The sequence below is a fragment of the Lactuca serriola genome, chromosome 8 (genome assembly GCF_051521515.1).
Source record: "Lactuca serriola cultivar US96UC23 chromosome 8, Lser_US96UC23_V15, whole genome shotgun sequence".
Lineage (NCBI taxonomy): Eukaryota > Viridiplantae > Streptophyta > Magnoliopsida > Asterales > Asteraceae > Lactuca > Lactuca serriola.
The window spans coordinates 1771319-1796750 of NC_136415.1; the positions used below are offsets into that span (position 1 = coordinate 1771319).

Here is a 25432-nt window from a genome sequence, read left to right on the forward strand (position 1 = left end):
TACCTAAAATTCTGGATGTTACAATTCTCCCCCACTTGAAACAGTCTTCGCCCTCGAAGACTCATCCCTGAAATAGCTTCGGATGCTGCTCACACATCTCCCGCTCTGGCTCCCAAGTCAACTCGAATCCTCTCCAATGTTGCCACTGAACCTGCACCTGAGGCACCTCCTTGTTCCTCGGAACCTTGATCTTCCGATCCACAATCGCAACTGGTCTCTCCGCGTCGTTCAGGCTCGCATCCACCTGAATATCCTCTAACGGCACTACTGCCGACTCGTCGGCTATACACTTCCTCAACTGAGACACGTGGAAGGTATTATGAATCTGCTCCAACTCCGCAGGTAGCTCCAAGCGATACGCTACCCTGCCCACCCTCGCGATTACTCTGAACGGCCCAATATACCGGGGCCCTAGCTTGCCCCTCTTCCTGAATGGAATCACTCCTTTCCAAGGAGATACCTTTAGGAGAACATAATCACTGGCCTGGAACTCAAGCTCGGATCGTCGCCTATCCGCATAACTCTTCTGGCGACTCTGAGCGGTCAACAATCTCTGCCTGACCTGCTGTATATGCTATGTCGTCTGAAGCACAATCTCCGTGCTACCCATCACTCGTTGCCCCACCTCTCCCCAACAAATGGGAGTCCGACACCTCCTCCCATACAACAGCTCAAAGCACGGCATTCCAATGCTCGAATGATGGTTGTTGTTGTAGGAAAACTTCGCTAAGGGCAAATATGTGTCCCAACTTCCGCCAAAATCTAACACACATGCTCGGAGCATGTCCTCGAGCGTCTGAATCGTCCGCTCGCTCTGACCGTCAGTCTGTGGGTGGTATGCGGTACTAAAATGCAGTCTCGTACCCAACTCCTCATGGAACTTCTTCCAAAATCTGGAAGTGAAACGCATATCTCGATCTGACACAATCGAGATTGGCACCCCATGCCGCGATACCACCTCTCTCACATATATCTCTGCTAACTTCTCCACAAAAGAACTATCACTAATGGCGAGAAAGTGAGCGCTCTTTGTCAAGCGGTCTACTATCACCCAAATCGCATCGACACCCCTCGTCGTTCTCGGCAATTTGGTGATAAAATCCATGGATATCTGCTCCCATTTCCACTCTGGGACTTCCAGTGGCTGCAACTTACCATGCGGTCTCTGATGTTCGGCTTTAACCCTACGACAGGTTAGGCTCCTCTCAACAAACCACGCTACATCTCTCTTCATACAGGGCCACCAATACTCCCTTTTAAGATCCAGAAACATCTTAGTGGCCCCAGGATGGATCGAGAATCTCGATCTATGTGTCTCCTCCATCAAGATGGTACGCGTTCCTCCAACAAACGGTACCCAAATCCGACCCTGGAAGGTCATAAGCCCTCTGCTATCGGTCACGAACTCTGACACCTGTCCGATAACTCGCTCTCTCTTACGGTTCTCCGGTCTCACTGCCTCGGCCTGAGCCCCTCTGATGGTGTCCAACACCGGAGTCATCACCGTCAATCTCATACAAATATCCCGAATCGGGGCGCTCTCTGCCCTACGACTCAGGATGTCGGCTACCACATTCGCCTTGCCCGGGTGGTACAGGATCTCGCAATCATAATCCTTTACTACATCCAACCATCTCCTCTGACGCATGTTCAGGTTTGGCTGATCCATCAAATACTTCAAACTCTTGTGGTCTGTGTATATCGTACACCGAACACCATACAGATAATGGCGCCCGATCTTGAGGGCAAACACCACAATCCCCAACTCTATATCGTGGGTGGGATACCTTGCCTCATGGGGCTTCAGCTGCCTCGATGCGTACGCAATCACATGCCCCCTCTGCATCAACACCGCGCCCAATCCAGATATCGATGCGTCACAATACACCACGAAGTCCTCCATTCCCTCTGGAAGAGCCAACACCGGGGCTTCGCACAATCTCTGGCGAAGAGTCTCAAATGAGGCCTGCTGCTCTGGGCCCCAGTTGAACACCACACCCTTCCGTGTCAACCTGGTGAGAGGAACAACAATCTTGGAGAAATCCCTGATGAACCTCCGATAATAGCCGGCCAACCCTAGAAAACTCCTGATCTCAGAAGGCGATTTCGGCACCTCCCAACTCATCACCGCCTCGATCTTGGCCGGATCGACCAAAATCCCCTTTTGGTTAACGAGGTGACCAAGGAACTGCACCTCCCGTAACCAAAAATCACACTTGGAGAATTTGGCGTAAAGCCTCTCCGATCTCAGCATACTGAGGATTTCTCGCAAATGCTCCTCATGTTGCTTCCTGGATCTCGAATACACCAAAATGTCGTCAATGAACACAATCACTGATCGATCCAGCATCGGTTTGCATACCCTGTTCATGAGATCCATGAACATTGCAGGCGCATTGGTGAGCCCGAATGGCATCACCACGAACTCGTAATGCCCATAACGAGTCCTGAATGCGGTCTTCTGGATATCCTCCTCGCGCACCCTCATCTGATGATATCCAGATCTGAGATCAATCTTGGAAAACCAAGACGCTCCCTGCAGCTGATCGAACAAATCGTCGATCCTTGGCAAAGGATAACGGTTCTTGACCATTAACTTGTTCAGCTCTCGATAATCTATGCACATTCGGTGCGAACCATCCTTTTTCTTCACAAAAAGGATTGGTGCTCCCCACGGCGAGCTGCTCGGCCATATAAACCCCTTCCCCAGCAGCTCCTAAAGCTGCGAGGATAACTCCTGCATCTCTGGTGGTGCATGGCGATAGGGTGCCTTGGCAATAGGTGCTGCCCCTGGAATCAAATCAATGCGAAACTCAACCTGCCTCTCGGGAGGCACACCTGGTAACTCCTCAGGGAAGACATCCGGGAATTCACGCACTATCGGAACCTCCTCAACCGTACTCGGTCTCTCTGCACCAACTCTCATATCCATCACATACGCTACAAAACCACTACAGCCCTGCTGTAGACTCTGCCCGCTCTAGCAGCCGATCAAAACGCTGAATCGGGACGGGTACCCTCGTCGTACACCGTAAGAACTCCCCCATTTGGGTCTCGTATAGTCACCAGCTGTCGCTCGCAATCAATAACGGCTCCAAACCTGCTCAACCAATCCATGCCTACGATGAAACAGACGTCCCCCATCGCAATCGGGACCAAATCAATAGGAAACTCTACACCGAAAATCTCGAGTACACATCCTCGAATAACCTCCGTGGCATACACTGCTCTCTCTTCGGCGATGGACACTCTCAGAGGTCGACTCAACGCCTCTCGACTAATACTGATGTGCTGACTAAAAGCCAACGATATAAAAGATCGACTCGCACCCGAGTCAAATAACACCAAAGCAGGTACAGAACTCACAAGAAAAGTACCTACGTATATCATAATATAAGCACAAAATCTCAAACATTAAAATAAATACATGAAAGAATACATACCAGCCACGACATTGGGCGCTGCGCGGACCTCTTCCGCAGTCAACTGGAAGGCTCTCCCCCGAGCCTTCGGCGTCTCGGTCTTCACCGGCCGACTATCAGAAGCTCTAACAGCAGCAGGAGCAGACCCCTGAGAAGCTCCCTGTGCTGACCCTCGCAGTAGCGGACACGCGGCCTTCCGGTGTTCGGTCTGGTTGCAGTGAAAACACACTGCAAACCCCTTGGGGCAGTCCTTGGCCATATTCCCCTCCTTGCCACACTTGTAGCAAGATCCAGCTCTACAAACTCCATCATGACCCTTGCCGCACTTTCCACAAGTGCGGCCCTTCTGGCTCCCTACTCTGGGATCAGCGGGCTTGGCCCGCTTGGCTGTCGGCTGGGACTGTGCCGGCCGCCGATCCCTCCCCTGAGACTCCGTCTCCTCCCTAGCCTGAGTCTCTAGCTCGATCTCCCTCTTCCGGGCATTTGCCTGAAGCTCGCCAAATGTCTGGTACGAGGAGTTCGCCACGAACTCCCGAATATCTCTCCTCAAAATACTCAAATAACGGCTCATACGTGCCTGCTCAGTAGACACGTGCTCAAGGCAGAACATTGCCCTCTCATGAAACATCCTGGTAATAACCATAACAGACTCCGTACCCTGCTTGAGGGTCAAAAACTCTTATGCCAACCAATCCCGTTCCACCGAGGGAACGTACTCATCACGAAACATGGCGGTGAACCTCTCCCAGGTCACCGCAGCAAGCTCTGCTGGAGAATAGTGTGTTGTCGCGAACTTCCACCAGTCCTTCGCCCCCAGGCGAAGCTGGTTCAGCACAAACCGAAACCTCAAGTGCTCCGGGCACGAGCATGTATAGAAACACCCCTCAATGTCAGATACCCATCTCATCGCTGCAATCGGATCCTGCGTCCCGTCAAACTCTGGTGGCTTCTTGTTGCTGAACTCCCTAAACAGCAACGAGTCACCCCCTTGCGGCCTAGCAGCAGCGACGGCTGCAGTGGCCACTGCAACAGCAGCCTCAGAAAGAGCGGCATAACGCTCGTCAAAATTCTCAATCAGCTTGGTCTTAATAGATCCGAACATCTCTGGTATCTCTGCCCTGATGGCCGTAGCCACCTCCTCATGGATGATCCGGCGGATCTCCTCATCACTAGTCTCGCTGCTTTCTGGCGCATGACGTGTCCTCACCATGATCTACCTCTGAAATACAACATACGACATATTAGAAACTCACTCGAGCATACTCGCACTCGATAACTCAACCCTCCTTGATCCCTGGCATCCCGAAGATTCTTACTTGAACTGTACACCGCCCTGGTGTTTTCAGTAGTACGGTCCCAATACTACCGTCCACACCGCGTCAGTATACACCCCAAGTCCTCCTCCTAGGATCCCAAGTCCCAAGTACTCTATTATGCATAATCCACTTTCTAACAGATCTCTCATAAGCTCCTCATTGCTACCTACTCATTCTCAAGCATCTCATAGCAGCTCACCTCCCCCTAGGCTAAGGCATCACAAATCAGGCCACTCTAGTCCTAATAGGAATACCTAGCCCACTCTAGCACGAGAATACATCATATCAATCTCATAAGCATATAACATAAGGGTATTCTGGGAAATCACCGTTCGGGCGCTGACTGATCGTACACACGACTCTGCTCTGCGTTTTCCAAAAACTTTTACTCTTTTTAGAAAACTTGGTTCTCTTTTGAAAATATTTCTCAAATCCTCATTTTGAGTTCAAATACGCCCGAAGGTGTACTCGAATCCCTCAAACCAAGGCTCTAATACCAAATTATAACACTGTAAATTTCAAAAAAAAAAATTCGCATTTTATAAAAACATAATTCATTCATTATTTGTAAAAACATCATTGTTTAAAACTCAATTCATAACATATATCAATCCCAAGATCTCATAACATAAAAATCCCGTGTGTGTACTGATCAAGTCGGCGCCTTTCCGCGATCCTCACTAGTACCCGAAACACATAACACGAACACTGTAAGCACAAAGCTTAGCGAGTTCCCCAAAATACCATATATAACACATATTAGCCACTCGAGGCTATAACTCTGTGGTTCTGTGCACCCAAACTTTGTGAACCCTCAGGTTCTATCTCTGTGAACCTTCAGGTTCTAACTCTGTAAACATGCACAACATAAATCACATAGAATAATGCAGTGCAACACATAACACATATATAGCATACGAACACCATATCGCATAACTCCGATTACCTACTCAAGGTGAAGTATAGTGAGAAGACTCACCTCGGATATCTCAGTAAATCTCTGACTCGGTAAACTCTAGTCTAGCCCCTGCCTAATCACATGAAATAAATACTCTAATTAATACAACCCTAAGGGCTAGGCTAATCTCTCTCTCTCTCTCTCTCTCTCTCTCTATATATATATATATATATACATATATATATATATATATATATATATATATATATATATCCTCTAGGAAGGGTAAAAGACTATCATACCCTTCCGATGACTCTAAGGTCCAAACATTGACTAACCCTAAAAGTCAACGAAGTCAACGGTCAACCTTGACCAAACTCGCTGAGTGCACAACTGTGACTCGGCGAGTCCACACGTTTTCTTCACTCTCCTAGTCCTCCTTCGACTTACTGAGTCAATCCTCAACTCTGAAAATCATCACAGATCACAATCTGTGAAATGTCCCGACCCAACTCGCCGAGTCCGGCTCCTGACTCGGCAAGTACCATCGTGCACTCTGTCCTCAAGATTCCCTCTGACTCACCGAGTCACTTACCCAACTCAGTGAGTCACCAACTGTGTGATTATCGGGAAAACCCTTGTCCTACTCACCGATTCGGCTATTGGACTCGGCGAGTTCATGCCATGCTCAAGCTGAACTGGCCTCCTAAGGTCAGATCCGCTCCTCTAGACCGTAGATCCAGCTTCTCAAAGCATTATAATCATGTAAAGCTAACATCTTGGTGCTCATGCAAAGGCTCAAAGGCCTTATTTGAAGATATGACCTCTAAAATGACATCCAAAGCTCATAACCCCATTAACACTCATAAAGCTCAAGGGAAAAGGGTCTCTGGACCTCTTTGGGTCCAGATCTACAGCACCAACACGAGAGGGGAACAATTACTCCTTATAACCATCCTCTAAAGGGGCTAAAAAGCCCTAACTCTAAGAATTACACCATAAACTGAAGAAGGGTCGAATGAATACCTCAAAATGAAGTCTCTGAGCCCTGGAATCACTGGATTAGCAACCTCTTCAACCTCCTCTTGTCTTGGTCCTCTTCTATTTGCAAAAACACTAACAATGATCAAGAAATGACTTATTTCCTCTCACAAACGCTCTAGCTCACTTAGGGTTTCTCTCTGGGGTCTGGTAGCCGCAAATGACGGCCATAAGGCCCCTTAAATAGGCCCCAAACCCGAGGAATTAGGGTTTCATTAAACAGCGTGGACTCGCCGAGTCCTTGGGACGACTCGCCGAGTCCATCCATCCACCCGGATAATGATTCGCGTCTCTACTCGGCGAGTCTACGCATCAACTCGTCGAGTTCTTCCACAAAACTTGAAATTCAACGAATAAATATAATACTTGAAATTCCGGATGTTACACACTTTATCGCTGAAGTATTGTCCGGAGATTATAATAGAGTTTATCGGGGTAATGAAATTGTGAGGGACATGAATTCGAAATTTCCAATCAATATCTCATACCAACAGGCATGGTGGGCGAAATAATATGTGTTGTTGATGTTAAGAGGTACCAAAGAGGATTCATTTGCCAAACTACCAGTGTATCTGCATAACTTGGTCAAGCATAATCCAGGAACTGTTACTCAGATAAGAACAGACGCTGATGATCGGTTTGAGTTCGTGTATATCACGCTAGGTTGCTCGGTAAGTAGTGATAATTTTTTATAACAAATATAACATATGAATCCTAATCGGTATTTGTTAATGCAATAAAAAAATAATTATAGGTACAAGCATTCATCAAATATTGTAGGCTGGCCCTAATAATTGATGGTGGTCACCTAAAGGGTGAATTTAAGGGTACGATGTTGCTTGCAATGACAATGGACGGTCAAAACCAGATCATGCTTGTTGCTTATGCCATATGCAAAAGTGAATGTACGGAGACATGGATGGACTCAATCGCTTTTGTTGGATGGTTGGACATATGATCCTCTAATTTCTTAAACATACCCGACAATCTAGGGTATGTTTTAGTCCATAGATAACTCCCCCACGAGAACCTATTTTATATGCAAAAGTATTAGTTAAACGTATAAAAATTAGTATTTTATTATAAATATTAAATTGACAAATACTTATTCCATTGATCCAGGTTCTCCACCACCTACAAAAATTCCTTGGTGACTTTATCATTGAGCTCATTTCCCAAAAAACCTTGATTGAGGATATATAGCAAAATGGCACGGACACCGTCATGAGCCGATATATCATTGAACCATTGATTCAAGATAAGGAGGTCTAAATCTTCTACAAGTAAAGAAGTGTTCGTGCGATATCGGAAGACTCTGGACCAAAATGTATTTTTACCATATCCCTGTTTATACATAGTTGAAAATTTGATCCTTGATCTAGGACACCAGCCCATGTAAAGTCCGGTCACAAGACAAAACTCCTCGGGCCCAAATGACAATGTACGTCTAGAAAACCTAAAATATAGACGCTCAGTTGCGCCCGTTTCAGCAATAGGACGCAACATATGCAATAACAGCCCATGAATAAGAAGTTCGTCTTCGAACTGAGCTGGTAGGTCCAACAAGTAACCGAAGCTAGTTGTTGAAAAAATATCGCGCACGGGTCCGTTCAAGCCACTCAAAACTTCATGCAACTTATGACATGAAGCTTTGACAGATAAGTGACCCATCATTCTTTTGTTTGGAAACTACAAAATTAAATAAACATTAAGGTTAAATAAAGTTTTATAAAAGGAAAATAGTGATAAACAATTAGAGAAAGCACACAATATAAGACTTAATCATTTCATATATTCTATTTAATTTGTATAAAATACCAAAGTAAATTAATTGACAACATTTTTTGTATTAAATGATTGTACACCGTAGGTTTCCAAAAAAAACCTACCGTTTCGCTTTTTTTTTTTTTTTTTTGAGTTTTATAAAAAAAAATCATGAAATAATACTATATATACAATTCCGATCATGTTGGATCAAATTTAAAAAAAAAACGAAAAAAAAAATGCGTACGGCTCGACGAAACCGTAGGTGTACAAGTCGATACTGCACAAATTATGTATTTGGCACTTGTACACCGTAGGTTTCATATGAAACCTACGATTTTGTTTTTTTTTTCGATTTTTTTCAAATAAAAACTTAACCTCATATACAAAAACCACTCCTAATCACAAATACGGTAAAATTTTGATGAAAATAGACAAACCTGATTGTTCTTCGGGTGCTACATTGAGAGAAAAAAGTAGACAAACCAACAAAACATAGTGAAAAATGACCTAATCTGAAAAATTAAACATTATATACTTTTGGCTAATGGACCATGAAAAAATAAACGGGCCATGAAAACATTAGTCTATTACCACGAAATAGTAGATTTCAAGCAAAAGAGTAGTCAACCACCGTTGATCGCAGTCAACTATATGTTGAGTATTATTTTATGGGCTATTTTTGGTTAAGATGCATTTTCTGGCTATTTATTGACAAGTCATTAATAATTATGGCTAGATTAGTAATTTTCCTATAGAATATATTTAATGGTGTAATTAAATTTAGAAGTTTGAAGTTTATTGAATATTTTGACTATTGTTTAATTACACAAAGTCACGTCATATTGAAGAACATGATTTTTAATTATAATTTCTAAAATCTCAATTTTCATTTATATTTGATTTTTGATGTGTGTTTTAAATTTTTTTCTATATAGATAATGTAAAAGTGTAAGTAAAAAAAATCACTACTTAATACAAGTTTGTGATGGAAAAAACGCAGCCAAAACGGTAACTAATAATACGGAATTAAAACTTTGTTTGACTAAATTTTTTCTGTCTCGAATGAACCTTGGAGGATGCAAACAAATACGGTATTTTCACTTGCAACAAAACAATCCTTATGCAAGTTATATGATAAATATAATTGATCAAAAACAATAAGCAATCAACCAATAAAGACACCAGAATTTTTAACGTGAAAAACATTTCAAAAAAAAAGAATACAACCATGAGACTACTAGAGTCGCTTCAAATTCTCTATCACCAATATTATTACAAAGTCTTCTTTAAATTTACTAGAGACATAAATTATTCATCATACACTTGGAACAAGATTACTTCAAGTGTATGGATAATAACAAAGAGAAAGAAGAATATCACCAAAATCAGGGTTGTTGTCCAACAGCTAACAGATGTTGCGATTCCCGAGGCTCCGAGGCAAATCTCAACAATTCAACTGTTGGATTTTAATGTCCTAATGTTCGGAAATTGTTGTCTGAAAATCAAAGAAAACGAAGTGTTGGATCTCCGAAAAATACCAAACACTATAAGTGTGTCTTCAAAAACGGGAAAACAATAAATAAATAAATAAAAACCCTTTCTTTTGCTATTGGCTCTTACTATGGTGGCTGTGAATTTATGAGTGCATAAACTTGAACATTAGGCAGCAATATATCCTCTCTAATAAATGAAAGTTTTTTTTTGTCATTTCTCACATTTTCATTCAATTTACTAAATGTTATTTGTGGTTATTTTGAATTATTTTTTTTTCCATATTTCATTTTATGAGTTTATCTATTTTATTAAATTTCACATCATATTTTAACGTAATAATTACAATAAATGTAGTAATAAATTGATATCAATTTCATTAATAAACTTACCTTTTAATTTCAAAATTCCCAAAATTAAAGTTTATTAGTTTATTTATTTATTTAAATTATTTGTTTAAATTTAAAAGATGAAAAATATTTTCATTATAATAATTCATTATTTTTCTTATTTTCTTATAAATTCAAAGTTCTCAAATATTATTGACATTTATATTTAGCTTTTTTCTTTTTTTAAATTAACTCATTTATTAGATGGGTCTCACAACTAGTAACTAATATATATATATATATATATATATATATATATATATATATATATATATATATATATATATATATATATATATATAGAGAGAGAGAGAGAGAGAGAGAGAGAGCTAAGTTCAAATGAAAACAAAAATAAATAAGAATTAGTGAGAATGCATGAAAATGACGATATTTTTGTAAGGTTGAACGTATTCGCATTACTAAACAACTTATTCTCTTAGTAATTCTCATAGAATAGCATTGTCCACACATCCGCACAATAATTATCCATCTACATTATAACCTAGCCATATATATATATATATATATATATATATATATATATATATATATATAGAGAGAGAGAGAGAGAGAGCTAGGTTCAAATGTGGATTAACATATATTATGTGGTCGTATGGACAGTGCAGTTTTATGAGAATGACAAAGAAAATATGTTTTTTGATAATATGAATACGTTCAATCTTATATAACTATTGTCATTAACAAACATTCTCACTAATTAAATCTCTATAAGGTTATTATAGACTTATTATTATTATTCTCATTATGTCAGAATGTTGTCAGAATATGTATTGAGTCGTATTTTGTCAAAATGAAAAAGAATGAAAAACAATATTTGAGAACAAAAATGAATAAGAATTAGTGAGGATGAATGAAAATAACGATATTTTTGTAAAACTGAACGTATTCGCATTACTAAACAAGTTATTCTCTTAGTAATTTTCATTATCCATATGTCCACACAATAATTGTCCATTCACATTATAACCTATATATATATATATATATATATATATATATATATATAGAGAGAGAGAGAGAGAGAGAGAGAGAGAGAGAGAGTGAGAAAAAAAAACATGGGCTAAATATGGCTTGGGCTTACTCATGGGCTAAACCCCATAAAAAACCCATCAGTTTGTTGTTTATAACTTTGTAGTTGAATTATTGAATACAACTTTCTTTTATTTGAATATAATTACTACCAAAATTCTTCTTTCTTGCTACTTTTTGTTTCTCTTTTAACTGATTTCTCAAAAATCTTCTTTTAAATGTTTTATATTGCCCAACATTGAATAGTGTTATTTAGGTTTATGAATAATTATGATAGTTTTATAATTTTAATTATGTTTATGAATTTTAATATTTATTTCTCGAATGTGTTTGAATATAATAGGGATAATGACTTGATAGGGTAAGATATTTTTTGAAATGTACACATTTAGTCCTTATTCTTTTTTTCTTGTAAAATAAACCCTTATACTTTATTAATATGTACACATTAGGTCCTTTTCATCGGATTCTACAGGTTTTGCTGACGTGGAAGGGTTTATTTTACAAAAAAAAAATAAGGACTAAATGTGTACATTTCAAAAAGTATCTTACCCTATCAAGTCATTTTCTATTTCTTTTATTTTGTTGAAATGAAATACCTAGGTGGCATCCACATATTCACAACAAGATTTTTCCAACTTTTATTCATCATGAAAAAGAGGGAGAACCCAGATCTCCAGCGACTCCTTTGTGTGTTCCTACACATCAATGGTAGCAAGGAGGAATGATGGCAAAAACAACAAGGTCGAAGGGTGAGGCAGGAGGCAGTAGAGACGGTAGTTGGCGGCGAGGAGCTGCTCTGGTAGCCCCCTCGTTGATTCTTTCTTCTTTTTCTGGCAACATATCTCAAAGATGGAGGCAAAGAGAGACAGATCGGAGAAACACAACAGGTAAAGGGTGTTTGGCTGTTGTTGTTCGACCGGGAGGAAGAGAGACAAGAAAGAGAAGGGTCGCCACCCTTTTCTTGTTGTTGGAGGATCACCCACCTCCGGTGACAAGCTAATTAATTGCTATTTAGTGCCACTTGTGCTTCCACATCAGCAAAACCTGTAGAATCCGGTGAAAAAGACCTAATGTGTACATATTAATAAAATATAAGGGTTTATTTTACAAAAAAAAAAATAAGGACTAAATGTGTACATTTCAAAAAGTATCTTACCCTATCAAGTCATTTTCCCTAAAAAAAAATCCGTATATGACCGGTATACCGGGTATAGCCGGTCACAAGGACTGCATTGTTACAAAAAATAAAGTATAAGGGTTTATTTTACAAGAAAAAAAGAATAAGGACTAAATGTGTACATTTCAAAAAGTATCTTACCTTATCAAGTCATTATCCCAATATAATAATTTAACTAGATAGGAACCCCCGCTTTGCAGGGGTCAGATTCACCGCTAATATCAAAGAAAACCGACTGAACACATTATATAAAAGATGGTGTCATCGTTTATCAGTCGTTCGTGATGGAAGTAGGATGTTATAGTTGGTTGACTATGAAAGTATGATGCCTAAAATTGAAATAAAGTAGAAGTAAACTGAGATCTATTCTCTTTTTAAAACACATATGTTGGATTCTTACAGCTACACGGACAAACAAAAACACGTATTCAGAATTTAAGTATAATGATTAAATAAGGAATCATTTGAAAACATAGAAAAAATCAGAGCATAACACGAAAACGACACCGAAAATTAACCTTCTTTACACACTGTGGGTATGTTGACTTTTCATCTGCTTTTATCTATAAATTTCTTTTTCTGGCTAATTTTTGTGTACCATTGCTCATGTTGTCCTCTTGTTCTTCTATCCTTTTTGAGTCTTCTTAAAAAAATTTCTCAGAAAGAAACGAATATGTACCCAGATTGAATTTATGTTGTGTTTTAATATTCGATGTTTGTGACTGATGTTTGATAGTTTAAATTCAGATCAAGCCCTATCATAGTCTTGAGTTCATGTACTTTAGGACCAAACCATTCACCAACAATTTCTGCAATCTCTTTTGGTGACGTTGTAAATTTCCCATATCCATTTTCCACTGCATAGGGTACATTTCCAACTTCCTGCATAATATCAGATATCTGAGGTGTTGAGACAAAAATGACATTTTTACCCTTGCATTCTAAAATCAACTTTAATAAGAAAATTACCTGGTCAGCAATTTAATCGTTTAGAATGATGGGGAGACCTCGGATCATGGCGTCTGCAATTGTGGCTGGACCAACCTATGAGACATGTAAAATTAACCAATAAACAAAATTAGAAGTTTAACATTAGTGTGAGCGACAAAGAGTAAAAAAAAAAGTTTAATATCTGAAATAATAAAAAAAAGTAAAAAAAAAATAAGTATTGAATACAGAGTGGTAACCTCACATCCCACAACTGTTTTACTTATTAATCTTCCCTGCTAAAATTGAACAGCTGAAACAGTAAAAAAAAGTAAAAAAAAATAATAATAAATTAATTTAAAGAAATAAAGAAGCAGTGAAGGATATGAATGAATTGCCGAAACTTATTTTTGTGCATTGCCAACTAAAACCAAGTTAGTATTCACCTGCATTTATTAGGGAAAAAAGAATTACTGATTTTCATTCATAGATGGATATTTGACCTTTTTTTTTCCTAACTCCTCTGACATATGTGAAATTTGTTTTTTTATAAATGCAAGAGTAAAATGGTCATTTAGTCTCGTTCAGACGTTTTATTCAGTCTACGGTGTGTATGCTTCCGAGGTCCCTAATCTATAAGTTGAAATACATTAATCGTTTAGTAAAATGTCCAAATTGCCCTTAGTGGAGAAAGAAAATCAGGTAACAACTTACAACTTTGTGAGAGTAGTGATATTGCATAGTGCGTATTTCACATGACTTGTAATTGTGTTGAACCCTATTCAGGTGGTATTGTGCCTTGTAAGTGACTCAAAATGTTGTAAAGAATAAAACATTTGCGTTTGCAGTAACCGGATCACCTGGAATGCAATTCTCTCACCATTAAAGTAAGCAATATTTGCAAATTCACAATCCAATCCATTATTAGCAAAAAGGGAAATAATAGTTTTGGAACCGCATTATCTGCAAACTTATAGTATTATAATTTTGTTTTAAAATATTTTGCAAAAATATGATGCAATTTTGAAAAAATATAGTCCGTAAAAAATAATTTTGCAACTGACCTGTTGCAAAATAGGTGGTTATTTTGTGATATTTGTACAAAAAAATGGTTGATTTATTAAATGTAGATCATATAGTGTTTTTTTATTGTGTGATTATCGATATATCTAATCATGTGCATACTGCATACCCTTCCAAAAAAGCTTGTAATAAGAAAACTTTTCCTCCATTGTTCATCCATCAAAGAAGACGCTATCATCGTGCCCGTTTTCATGTTCTATAATCTGCATTGCATATAGAATGAAACAAACCTTTGAGAGCTTTTTGTAACTTTCATAGGTGCTAGTCAGCACCTAATTGTGCAATTTGCAGATTCATGAGGAAAATCTGCAAAACAAAAAAAAGGGGACATAAGGGTTTGTAAGGGAGCATTAAAAAGTAGGCATTTTGACAAACACCTTAAAGGCAATACACAAAACAACTGAGAACCCTTGTCGTTTGTGGATTGTTTTTCGAGCATCTTTCTCTTAAATTTGTATATCTAATATAAAGGGCCATGATATATCAAAATCAAACACTCTGAAACTCAAAAATTTCAGTTTTCATCCAAATAAGTAGTCCAATCTAGCTTCTACAAATATTGTTACGCTCAGCCTTAAAGTAAACCAACAATAAATAGAAACCCACCAATATTGTTACTATATGAATACGCCAACACCAAACGAATGTGAATAATCTACATTATGAAGGCATCAAGGATCGTCTGATTGGCGGTGAAGCTGGAGAACACCGGAATCGGCGAGACGATGTAGGACGTCTTGTACGCTGTAATCACTTGTACAATTTCATACGAGTTACATGTGTGAAAGCTCCGAGTAGATCCGATGAGCAGACACCGAATCGGTTCTTTGAAGTAAAACACAGCTCTCTGAAGCGCTTTTCTGGTGGGTGAACGCAGCTCTCTGAAGCGCTTTGCGGCGGCACCGGCGACTGCACTGGCGACGAACACGACAGCTTCTTTAGGCACCGTGATCCCCTCGATGTCGAGTTGCTCGCCACTAATAATCGGTCCACGCAAAAACAGCAAGGGCGAAAAAGCGATGGGAGGTTTGTGGAAGAAAAGAGAAATAACGTTGACCAAAGATATTTGAGGCGGTGGGAAGGATTGGAAGCGGATAAACCAAACGATGATCAAACACGTGTACACAAGAAAATAAATATTTCCATAAAACACCCAAATCCAAAAAAACAGAAATAATATATCCAAGGGCCATTTTTGCCAAAGATCATATAAGTTTATTATTCCTAAAAAGTATCCTCCTTTAATATATATATATATATATATATATATATATATATATATATATATATATATATAAATATAAAAGAATTTGGGCTTTTTACAGTTTGTTGATGTAGATGTTACAATTTCTTCATTTAAAAAAAGGATTTAAACAATTAAACAAATTCGAATAACTTAACTTCAACAGTGTTACTGTAGTAAACATAAATTTAGCATCTAGGGAGAGAGAGAAAGAGAGAGAGAAGAGAGAGATGTATTTTCTTTTTTCCTTTATTTTAATTATTGAAGTATATAGATAAATAAATAAAAACTGAAAAAGAAAACCAATGGAAAATCATCATTATAAAAAATTTTAAAATAAATTGGGTCAAAGTGACAAGAAAATAAAAACGTTTTGGACCATAAAGGCTGGTCAAAACTTGTTTGGCCCAAAATGACAATTTCAACAGAACCATAGGGACCATTCTTGCAATTTTGTCAAAGAAAAAAACAAAAAAAAAATGGACTAAATCCATTTTTTTATCTAAGCAACGATTACGGTCACAATAAGTTCCACCCATATCCATGGGTATCAATCTTTAGCAGGATACAATGGTCAAAATCAAAATGTAGGCTATAACTCTCACTGCACTACGATTGAATGTATCAAATCATAAATTATTCAACAATTTAAGGACAAAGTATAATGTTTCAATCACAGAAACTAACACTGCCGATCTCCAGGGTTTCACTTCCATCATTAAAACTATTTTGATTTCTTTCCCTGTTTCTTCTTTATAACTTCATCAACATACATAATACCTTTCCCTTTGTAAACTTCAGGGGGCTTACAACTGCGAACAGCAGCCGCAAACTGGTGCACCCTTTGCTTGTCGATTCCAGTGCAACACACGATATTGGGCTTGAAACAAAATACACGAACTGCAGGAGGAACTGTCAACTCCACCTCATGACTGTAACCCAATTTCAGAAACAAAAGACGCCCTTCAGATTCAGCTCTTGCTTTGAAACCAACTCCCACTATCTTTAGAAACCGAAAGAACTGAGCTTCCATTTCACTAATTTCTGCTAAAAGTAAGAACCGTATTGGTTTAGATGGGGAAGAGAATATTAAAAATACCAAAAAATTAAGCACTTTTCGTTGCAAACATTTGAAACAACTTGTTAGATGGTTTTCCACCATTACTTTACGGAAAAAAAATTTGGCTTCAGTCACCATTACTAACTCCCAAAGCAAACCCCAGTTTCTTGATTCAAGTATTTTTCATTATACCCCCTAAGATTGCACGTCATTCAAAATCTAGATCAAGAAACACAATCTGCAATTCCATTAATAATTTCAAAGGAATATCAGAATTCAAATTCGATGCAAAAAACCGGCCATCAAAATTATCAATTGATTTGGGGAAGTTTTCAGGAAATTGAGCTCAATATCATAACGGAAAATTCACGAGCAACGACGATCGAAATCTGATAGCAATGAAAACCCCCGATAAAGAAAAGGAGAAACCTGAAAATTATCTCCGTTCTTTGTCTTTTTTCCTAATTACTGAAGAATGTATGTTCAGCAATCTTTCTGTCTTTCAGTATGTCTGATATCGCCGGAATACTACAGAGGATGACGAGAGACGGCGAAGACACTTCACCACCTGCGTTTTCTCCCACACATCATCAAACATCCTGAAACATCCAGCTTACAACGAAAACATAGCACACAAAACTTCATCGATGATATCAAAATCATCATAACAATTATAAGGATATGGTGAACCGATGTTTTTTCCTAAAAAATAAAGATTGAATCGACGGTAACAAGTGAGATTTCAACATTTTCTATGAATTACTGCCGATGTTTTTTCCTAAAAAATAAAGATTGAATCGACGGTAACAAGTGAGATTTCAACATTTTCTATGAATTACTGCCGATGTTTTTTCCTAAAAAATAAAGATTGAATCGACGGTAACAAGTGAGATTTCAACATTTTCTATGAATTACTGCCTATGTTTTTTCCTAAAAAATAAAGATTGAATCGACGGTAACAAGTGAGATTTCAACATTTTCTATGAATTACTGCCGATGTTTTTTCCTAAAAAATAAAGATTGAATCGACGGTAACAAGTGAGATTTCAACATTTTCTATGAATTACTGCCGATGTTTTTTCCTAAAAAATAAAGATTGAATCGACGGTAACAAGTGAGATTTCAACATTTTCTATGAATTACTGCCGATGTTTTTTCCTAAAAAATAAAGATTGAATCGACGGTAACAAGTGAGATTTCAACATTTTCTATGAATTACTGTGCTAACAAAACCCTAACCGTAGATTTCAGGACGCCTACAGATACCTGATGGTGATGAGAAAACGGAGCCTGCAAGCTGTTGAGTATCTGCTGCTCTTCTCCACAGGAAACCACAAAACGGTGAGAGTGAAAACCTAAACTTAAAAGGCAGCGGAACCTAGCTCCTTCTAATGGGGAAATTACTAGAATAGCCTTGAGGTTGAATGGGTACTTGTAGAGACCAAACCCAACCGGAATTTACCAAACTCCACACGATTATAGTTGCTATTGAGTTATTGATTGTTAACTAAAAGATAATAATTTTTTTTATTTTATCCTTCTTTATTACATACTTTAATAATTGACATTTGTAATGAATCCTTTTTTTTCATCCCAAGTTGACATTTATCACTATTCAGGGAGTAGGAGAATAAGTAATAATATTTGATATTTAGGATTTCATTTTGAATATGAGAAAGACAAAAAGCAAAATGATTTTTTGACTTATAATGGTGAGAAAAATAGTTTTTTAAAAAATATTTGATTAACTTTTGTGGTCAGAAAAATCAATAAGTCAATAAGTTGTTATTTAAAAAATGTTTGTCTTAACTTATATATGTTTTAAGGGTATTTGTCTTTTACGGCCTAATAAGTCATAAGATGTTTTGAAAAATTAGAACTCTAACTTATTGAAATCTAATTTTTTAAAGATGATGAAAAGCTATTTTAAAAGTCATTTTCATATCACCAAACATTTTTTTAACTTATTGACTTTTCAAAAAGTCAATAAGTCAATAAGTTGTTTTTAAAATAAATCTCAAGCACCCACTTAATAAGTGGATATTAACTTGTAACATCTCAAAAATAAAGGCATATTTTCTATTTTTAAAATCATTTTAAATATCTATAAGTTTTACAAAACAAGTTATCAAAAGTCACTGTTATCAAAAAGTCACTGCCATGAATAAGAGTATCCCAAAATTATAAAAACACATAAAATCCAAGATGATGTGCACGATCAAGCCTTCGTATTTCCCTTGTCTTCTAAACTACATGAAACCATAAAATCAAACTGTAAGTCAAAACTTAGTGATACAAAATACGAGTAAAAAAACAATTATCTAAAGTGCATTTATGTAGACATACAAGTCAAAACTTAGTGATACAAAATACGAGTAAAAAAACAATTATCTAAAGTGCATTTATGTAGACATACTACATGTTGTATAATATACAAATAACTTGAACAAAACGTGAGAACAATATATTGTGAAACGAGTTTATAATTTTTTTGATTTGTTAGGGTTCCTCGATGCAATATATTGTAAAAAATATAATAATCTAGTCATTTGGTTATGTAGACATACTACAAACATGTGCCATAGATTAAATAATCAAAAGAAATTCATCTATGCCATAATAAACAGTAAATTATTATATTTATCTTGTCTATTTACAAATATCATGTGTACCATAAATAAGTTTTCAAATTATCATATCAACCCGAATCATATTTTTTATATTTAAATATTTTATAATCATTTATTGTAATTTAAAATCATTAAAGTTATAAAAAAAAAAATCAACCCATAATACCCATCTTTTTATTTTCTAGAAATACATGCTATTTGAATTCTTAACACTAATCAAAAACACAAATGACATGGGGGAAACGACACAATAGAGAACGATTTGAACAAAACGACCGATAGTAGTGATTTCATCCGTTGTAGTCACCATCGTTGGCATACAACGTATGAAATCACTATTATCGACCGTTCTTTCGTGTAATTTGTTTTTCCAATTAGTGTTTTCAGAATTCGGACATCATGAATTCCTAAAAAATAGAAAGAGGGTTATTATGAGTATTCCAAAAAATATAATTATAATGATTATATATATATATATATATATATATATATATATATATATATATATATATATATATAAACACAGAGAGGGAGAGAGAGAATGTTCAATTGAGAAAAAAAAATGAGAATGAGAGAATCATTCTCAACCACTCATTTTTTTTGCCGCAAAACACTTAGGCGTACCAGCGGAAATGAGTAACGGATACACATTTGTTTTTCAACCAAACATGTTTCCTTAAACTATGTTAATCATTACCTTAATATACACAAAAACATACTTTTTTTGTTTTCGTTTCTTTTTTTTTATAAAACTATTTTTATCGGAAAACTATTTAAAATATATCAAAATTTATAATTTTTATTTTCTATAAATAGACATCCATATTGATATAGTTTCAAGATAAAATAAAATTTTTTTAAAGTTTCAGCTCTCGTTATTTATAAATGACTAAAAATGCATCAGATTTTTATTACAGTACATTCGTTATTAACTTATGAATAAAACGTATGTTTAACTTTTTTACAGTTTAAATATCATTTATATATGAATATAACACGTAATAAAGTTTTCTTACCTAAAATATATTTTTTATATCATCTTTCGTCACATGTTATATTTATATATGAATAAAACGTGTATTAGTTGTCTTCATATGTTATATTCATATATGAATAAAACATTTATCAAGTTTTTGTTAAAGTTAATTTGTTATTCATATATGAATAAGTAGTATGTTAATAAAAGAGGAAGTGTTTTGGAAATTTGAACTACTTATTCGTATATAAATAACAAATGAACTGTAACAAAATTATGATAAATGTGTTCTTCGTATACAAATATAACTTGTGAGGAAAGTTAATACACGTTCTATTCATATGTTAATATAACATGTAACGAGAGTTGATGTAAACTGTAAAAAGTTTATTATATGTTATATTCATGTATAAATGATACTTAAATTGTATATATATATATATATATATATATATATATATATATATATATATATATATATATATATATAAGGCTAGGTTTAAAGTGTTTTTTACATTTATTGTGTGCTAGAAATGCTCCAATAGGAATTTAGTAAAATTATATTTTTATTTAATTAAATAATGATAGATATTAAATGGTTTCCATAATTGTATGTATATATATATATATATATATATATATATATATATATATATATATATATATATATATATATATATATATATATATATATATATATAAGGCTAGGTTTAAAGTGTTTTTTACATTTATTGTGTGCTAGAAATGCTCCAATAGAAATTTAGTAAAATTATATTTTTATTTAATTAAATAATGATAGATATTAAATGGTTTCCATAACTGTATGTATATTAAATGATATCCATAATTATAATTTTCTCTTTTTGGAAATTAATTAAATTCGTCATTAATATCAGCAATAACATTCTTTTAGAATGAATTCGTATCTAGGTTTTTATGTCAGCAATAACATTATTCCAGGGCTCACTCACTTAAAATACAATAAAGTTGTATGAATTATGAAGAGTGACGGTGTATTCTACTAAAATATACTCTCGTTCTCCTAGAATACACTCTTATTATTTTATATATGAATTCATTCTGAAAGAATATTATTATTGACATTAATGACGAATTAAATTAGTTTTCATAAAAAAGAATTATAAATATGAATATCATTTAATATACATTTAATGTTTACTCAATTCTTATTGGTGCATTCTAGCACACAATAGATGTGATAAACATTTGAAACTACCTCTCTCTCTCTCTCTCTCTCTCTCTCTCTCTCTCTCTATATATATATATATATATATATATATATATATATATATATATATATATATACTAGGCATGTTTAAGGCCCGTGCTAAGCACGGCCCACAAAGGGTAATTTGGGTATTTCTTGTACCGTTGTCTAATATATGTTGTGCTAATAACCAAAAAATTGAAAGTACAACGGTATAAATAGGTGGATTTTCTATGTACAATGTATGAATAAGAAATGAAGTGGAACTTTCAATGGTGCAGCTGTATATACAGATTTAAAATGAGCTACTTCACCATCCTTGATCATATGCAGACATCTGAAATACTCTTTGTTGCACTAATTGGTGCCACGAAATTGTCTTTGTACTAAAAAGATGCACCATTTTATCATTACCAACAACCATAATCAGACTACAAGATTAATTTTTCTGGGTTTTGAGAATCTTGGTTATTGGTCATGAATTCTAGAATGTGATACTTTATAGACAGTAGTGTGTAACAATGGGATCAACATGGAAAACAGAGATGCAACCTTCAATTGCTTCATAAAATTGTTCTTGTTTGTAAATATATATAAGTTTCAAACAAATAAAGTCTATCTTCTACATATTGGAAACCACTCAAAATACCCAACTTGGATTTATCACCTGCCATGCATATATATTAAATTTAGAGAAAATCACAAAAAATGATAATAAAAAAAAAACTAAAAAAAACGAAACAAAACCACTGTGAAATTAGGCATCAAAAAACATTATTTAGAGGAAAAACAAGAATTCAGTTGCATACTTACCTTCGAGCCTTTCGATGATAATTTTCGAGCGCGGGGACTGACATGATAGAATCCATGGCTTTTTATTAAAACAAAAGTGATAATGATACATAGGTTATGTATAATTAAATCAATACATAACAACACATAAGAGAAAAATGTAATTAGAACCAAGGGCAGGATTTCATGGTAGGGGTGTCACGGGAAATTTTAGTAGTGCCATGCTAGGAGGACAAAAATTTCGAACATTTTTACACTGCGTCCGAAAAAGTCGGGGGTTGCCGGTGCCACTATAGAGACCATAGTAAAACCGCCCCTGATTAAAACCTATTTAAATGACAATTTCCTACATATTTTATAATGTCTTTTGGATGTTGCCATAAATTTTAGCATAAAGTGCTTTTCAACGATTAATACCAGCACATATGGGTGCAAAGTGCCATAAATAAACGGTTGGGGTTGTTTTTGTTAAAAAATAGTGATTAAAACAATGATACAATCTCCTTCAATAGTAAAACATGACTTAACTAAAATGTAAACAAGGCAAGCCCATGATACATCCAATTGATTACAAAAGATGTATTAACTTTTTTGCAACTAAATATATAAGGGCCAATTTCCTTTTATATTAAGTAAAAAAAACATACACTAACTTACATCAGTAAACACATGAAATTAATAGGCAAGAAATACATAATCATTTAGCGTTCTTGCAATTAGGAGAACATCCTTTAATGCATAAGAGAATGATATTGGCAAGAAATATATTCCAAACCCTGAATGCTTCTAAAGATAAACTGCACAAAACCATAGCCGACAAACAATAACAAGAAACTTGAGTAATTTTCCACTGAAAACAAAAAGAAACCCACCAAGATCAGATAGCATTCACCTTGTTTTTTACTGAAATAAAATCATGAAACTTGAGTAATTTTCCAGGCAATTGAAATTACTTGGTCACATCTTTTTTCTCCATATTACTAAATTTCTTCAGATGGAAGGTCTTGCTAGTAAAATATTCCCAATTTCTACAATAACTTAAGGGAAAAAAATCTATCTTTTTGCTTAATTATTTCTGAACTGGGGGTTTCAATTTAACGTAAATGTCATCAGTGTTATAACAACCATTAATAATAATTTTTTGTCTAGCTCGAGCAGTGATTTTTTTATCATCAGACAGTGATCTACTGTCTGGAATGATGCAGGGTAAATTAGAACCGTTAATCCACATGAGAAGTTGATGTAAGATAGGGATTGGTGGTGGTACAAAGAGGAATGGGATCTTGAGTGGAACAAAAATACAAAACCTCATACTAATACGCTTCAATAGCATAAATAAATGGCCCAAAACTAATAGCCTTAAGTGTCCTTACAAAAATCTGAATCTTAATAGGGCTGAATTATCATGGGGCATTCCTCTTCGTTTATCCTGCATAAACAAATCACAACATAGGTTAAGAAGTAGATGGCGCTGCTACTACCGTAAATGCTAAGGATAACTTATGGAAGAAATTGGAACTGAAGAATTAAAAGTTTACCTTCTGCAATAAAATCCTTGTTCTTCAAATTAAAAATCCCTAAATTCCAAAAAATCGCATTAAGATGAAGATGCCAGGCGATTTTTCTGGAGTCATTGTTAGGTTTCCTTTTCCTAAATATCAATCTAACTGCAAATCCATCAAAAAACCACTGATAACCTCCATCGACGATGTGTTTGTAAAGAGAGAAATAGGAAAGAAATTAGCGTTGTCATCAAATTCGTCGTCTCTAATCTTCCCTACAAGTGGGACAAATTCAACGTTTGAGATTGTAAGTGAATACTGAATGTTTGTGATACCGAATGTTTTTTCACTAAATTGGTGGCCACTTTGGATCGCAAAAAAGCATGACAAAGAAAGCATAGCGATAAAGCGTGCCCTAACTTCTTTCATTGAATTTGGTAGATGGAACGCAGGATATGTGAAGAATGTGTGATGAAACGTATATGAGGAATTGAAACACCAAACGCTATGTGATGAAGAGTTTTTGACCATAACACAGTCCTTTGAAAAAATATTTACCGTATCGGGGTTGTTTCAAACATATTTACTAAAATGTATTTTTTTCATTTTTTTTTACTTTTCAGTTTTTTTTTATTGTAAATACCTTATTTTTTTTTTCTTTTATTTCTTCTTTTTAATGTTATATATATATATATATATATATATATATATATATATATATATATATATATATATATATATATATATTAAATAACAGCTTTTATTTTAGTTTTTTTATTACCTTTTTTACAGTTTTTTTTAAATAACGGTTTTTTTATCTTTTTTTTTGTGTTTTTTTTAAATATCCGTTTTTCTTATAACACATTTTGACCATCAAATTTTAGCCATCATAAATTAAAAACAAAATATATTTTAAGGTACAAAAACTCTAACATTCACATACAATGTTTTTAAGGTAAAAAAAAACTCAACATAGTTTGTTACAAAAAAAAAAAACAAAAAAAAAAAAAAAAAAAAAAAACACCACAAAACAACTCCAACATTGTTTATTACAAAAAGAAAAACATCACAATTTGCTTGAACTTGAACTTGAACTGGTAACAAATTCTTACCTGTAAAAAAAGAAAAAAAAATAATAATAAGAGAATAATCACAACAAATACCTTAAAAATATATTTTTTTAAACTACCTTGGCATAGACGGGCATCGTTTTCGATTATGCCCCGGTTGCCTACAAATTCCACAAAGATTGACATTTCTTCCTTCTTTAATATCCATACCATTTTTTAGTCTTGTTGAACGAGGACGGCCTTTTTATTTCGTAATAGTTCTAAATTTGGAAGTAATTCATTAAATGGTGATTGTGGCCAATACGCTTCATGAGGAAGCGGGGAGAACTCAGATGCCCAAGTAGCACAATAGTATTCAATTGAGTAA

General features: G+C 35.3%; 1 protein-coding gene and 2 long non-coding RNA genes across 10 annotated transcripts; all 3 read right to left on the reverse strand.

Moving 5' to 3' along the window:
• Positions 1-9687: 9687 nt before the first annotated feature.
• Positions 9688-15672, reverse strand: LOC145066063 (uncharacterized). 4 transcript variants are annotated; one of them, XR_013688616.1, is made up of 8 exons: positions 15171-15672; positions 14674-14870; positions 14196-14341; positions 13742-13927; positions 13524-13598; positions 12534-13436; positions 11974-12421; positions 9688-9939 (listed from the first exon to the last, which is right to left on the reverse strand). It is a non-coding gene; the product is annotated as an uncharacterized LOC145066063 (long non-coding RNA). The 4 variants fall into 4 exon arrangements; XR_013688619.1 differs by lacking the exon at positions 9688-9939 and having other exon boundaries at positions 11992-12421; positions 12534-12604; positions 12696-13436; positions 15171-15655; XR_013688618.1 differs by lacking the exon at positions 9688-9939 and having other exon boundaries at positions 11992-12444; positions 12534-12604; positions 12696-13436; positions 15171-15655.
• Positions 15673-16278: 606 nt separating this feature from the next.
• Positions 16279-18288, reverse strand: LOC145068471 (large ribosomal subunit protein uL6m-like). Of its 5 annotated transcripts, none has more exons than XM_079015439.1 (3): positions 18134-18288; positions 17297-17435; positions 16279-16851 (listed from the first exon to the last, which is right to left on the reverse strand). In XM_079015439.1, the coding sequence occupies exon 3, from the start codon at positions 16838-16840 to the stop codon at positions 16532-16534; it is 309 nt and encodes a 102-aa protein (XP_078871565.1). In that variant the 5' UTR covers positions 16841-16851; positions 17297-17435; positions 18134-18288; the 3' UTR covers positions 16279-16531. The 5 variants fall into 5 exon arrangements, with proteins under 5 accessions (XP_078871565.1, XP_078871566.1, XP_078871567.1 ...); XM_079015440.1 differs by having other exon boundaries at positions 16279-16854; XM_079015441.1 differs by having other exon boundaries at positions 17297-17479; positions 18134-18280.
• A 4869-nt stretch (positions 18289-23157) lies between these two features.
• LOC145071313 (uncharacterized) lies at positions 23158-24490 on the reverse strand. The gene is made up of 2 exons (XR_013690386.1): positions 24032-24490; positions 23158-23922 (listed from the first exon to the last, which is right to left on the reverse strand). It is a non-coding gene; the product is annotated as an uncharacterized LOC145071313 (long non-coding RNA).
• Positions 24491-25432: the final 942 nt, after the last annotated feature.

What these genes read in the sequence shown, in the direction of transcription:
- LOC145068471 (XM_079015439.1), bottom strand. Translation starts at nt 16,840, where the DNA reads ATGGAAGCTCAGTTCTTTCGGTTTCTAAAGATAGTGGGAGTTGGTTTC.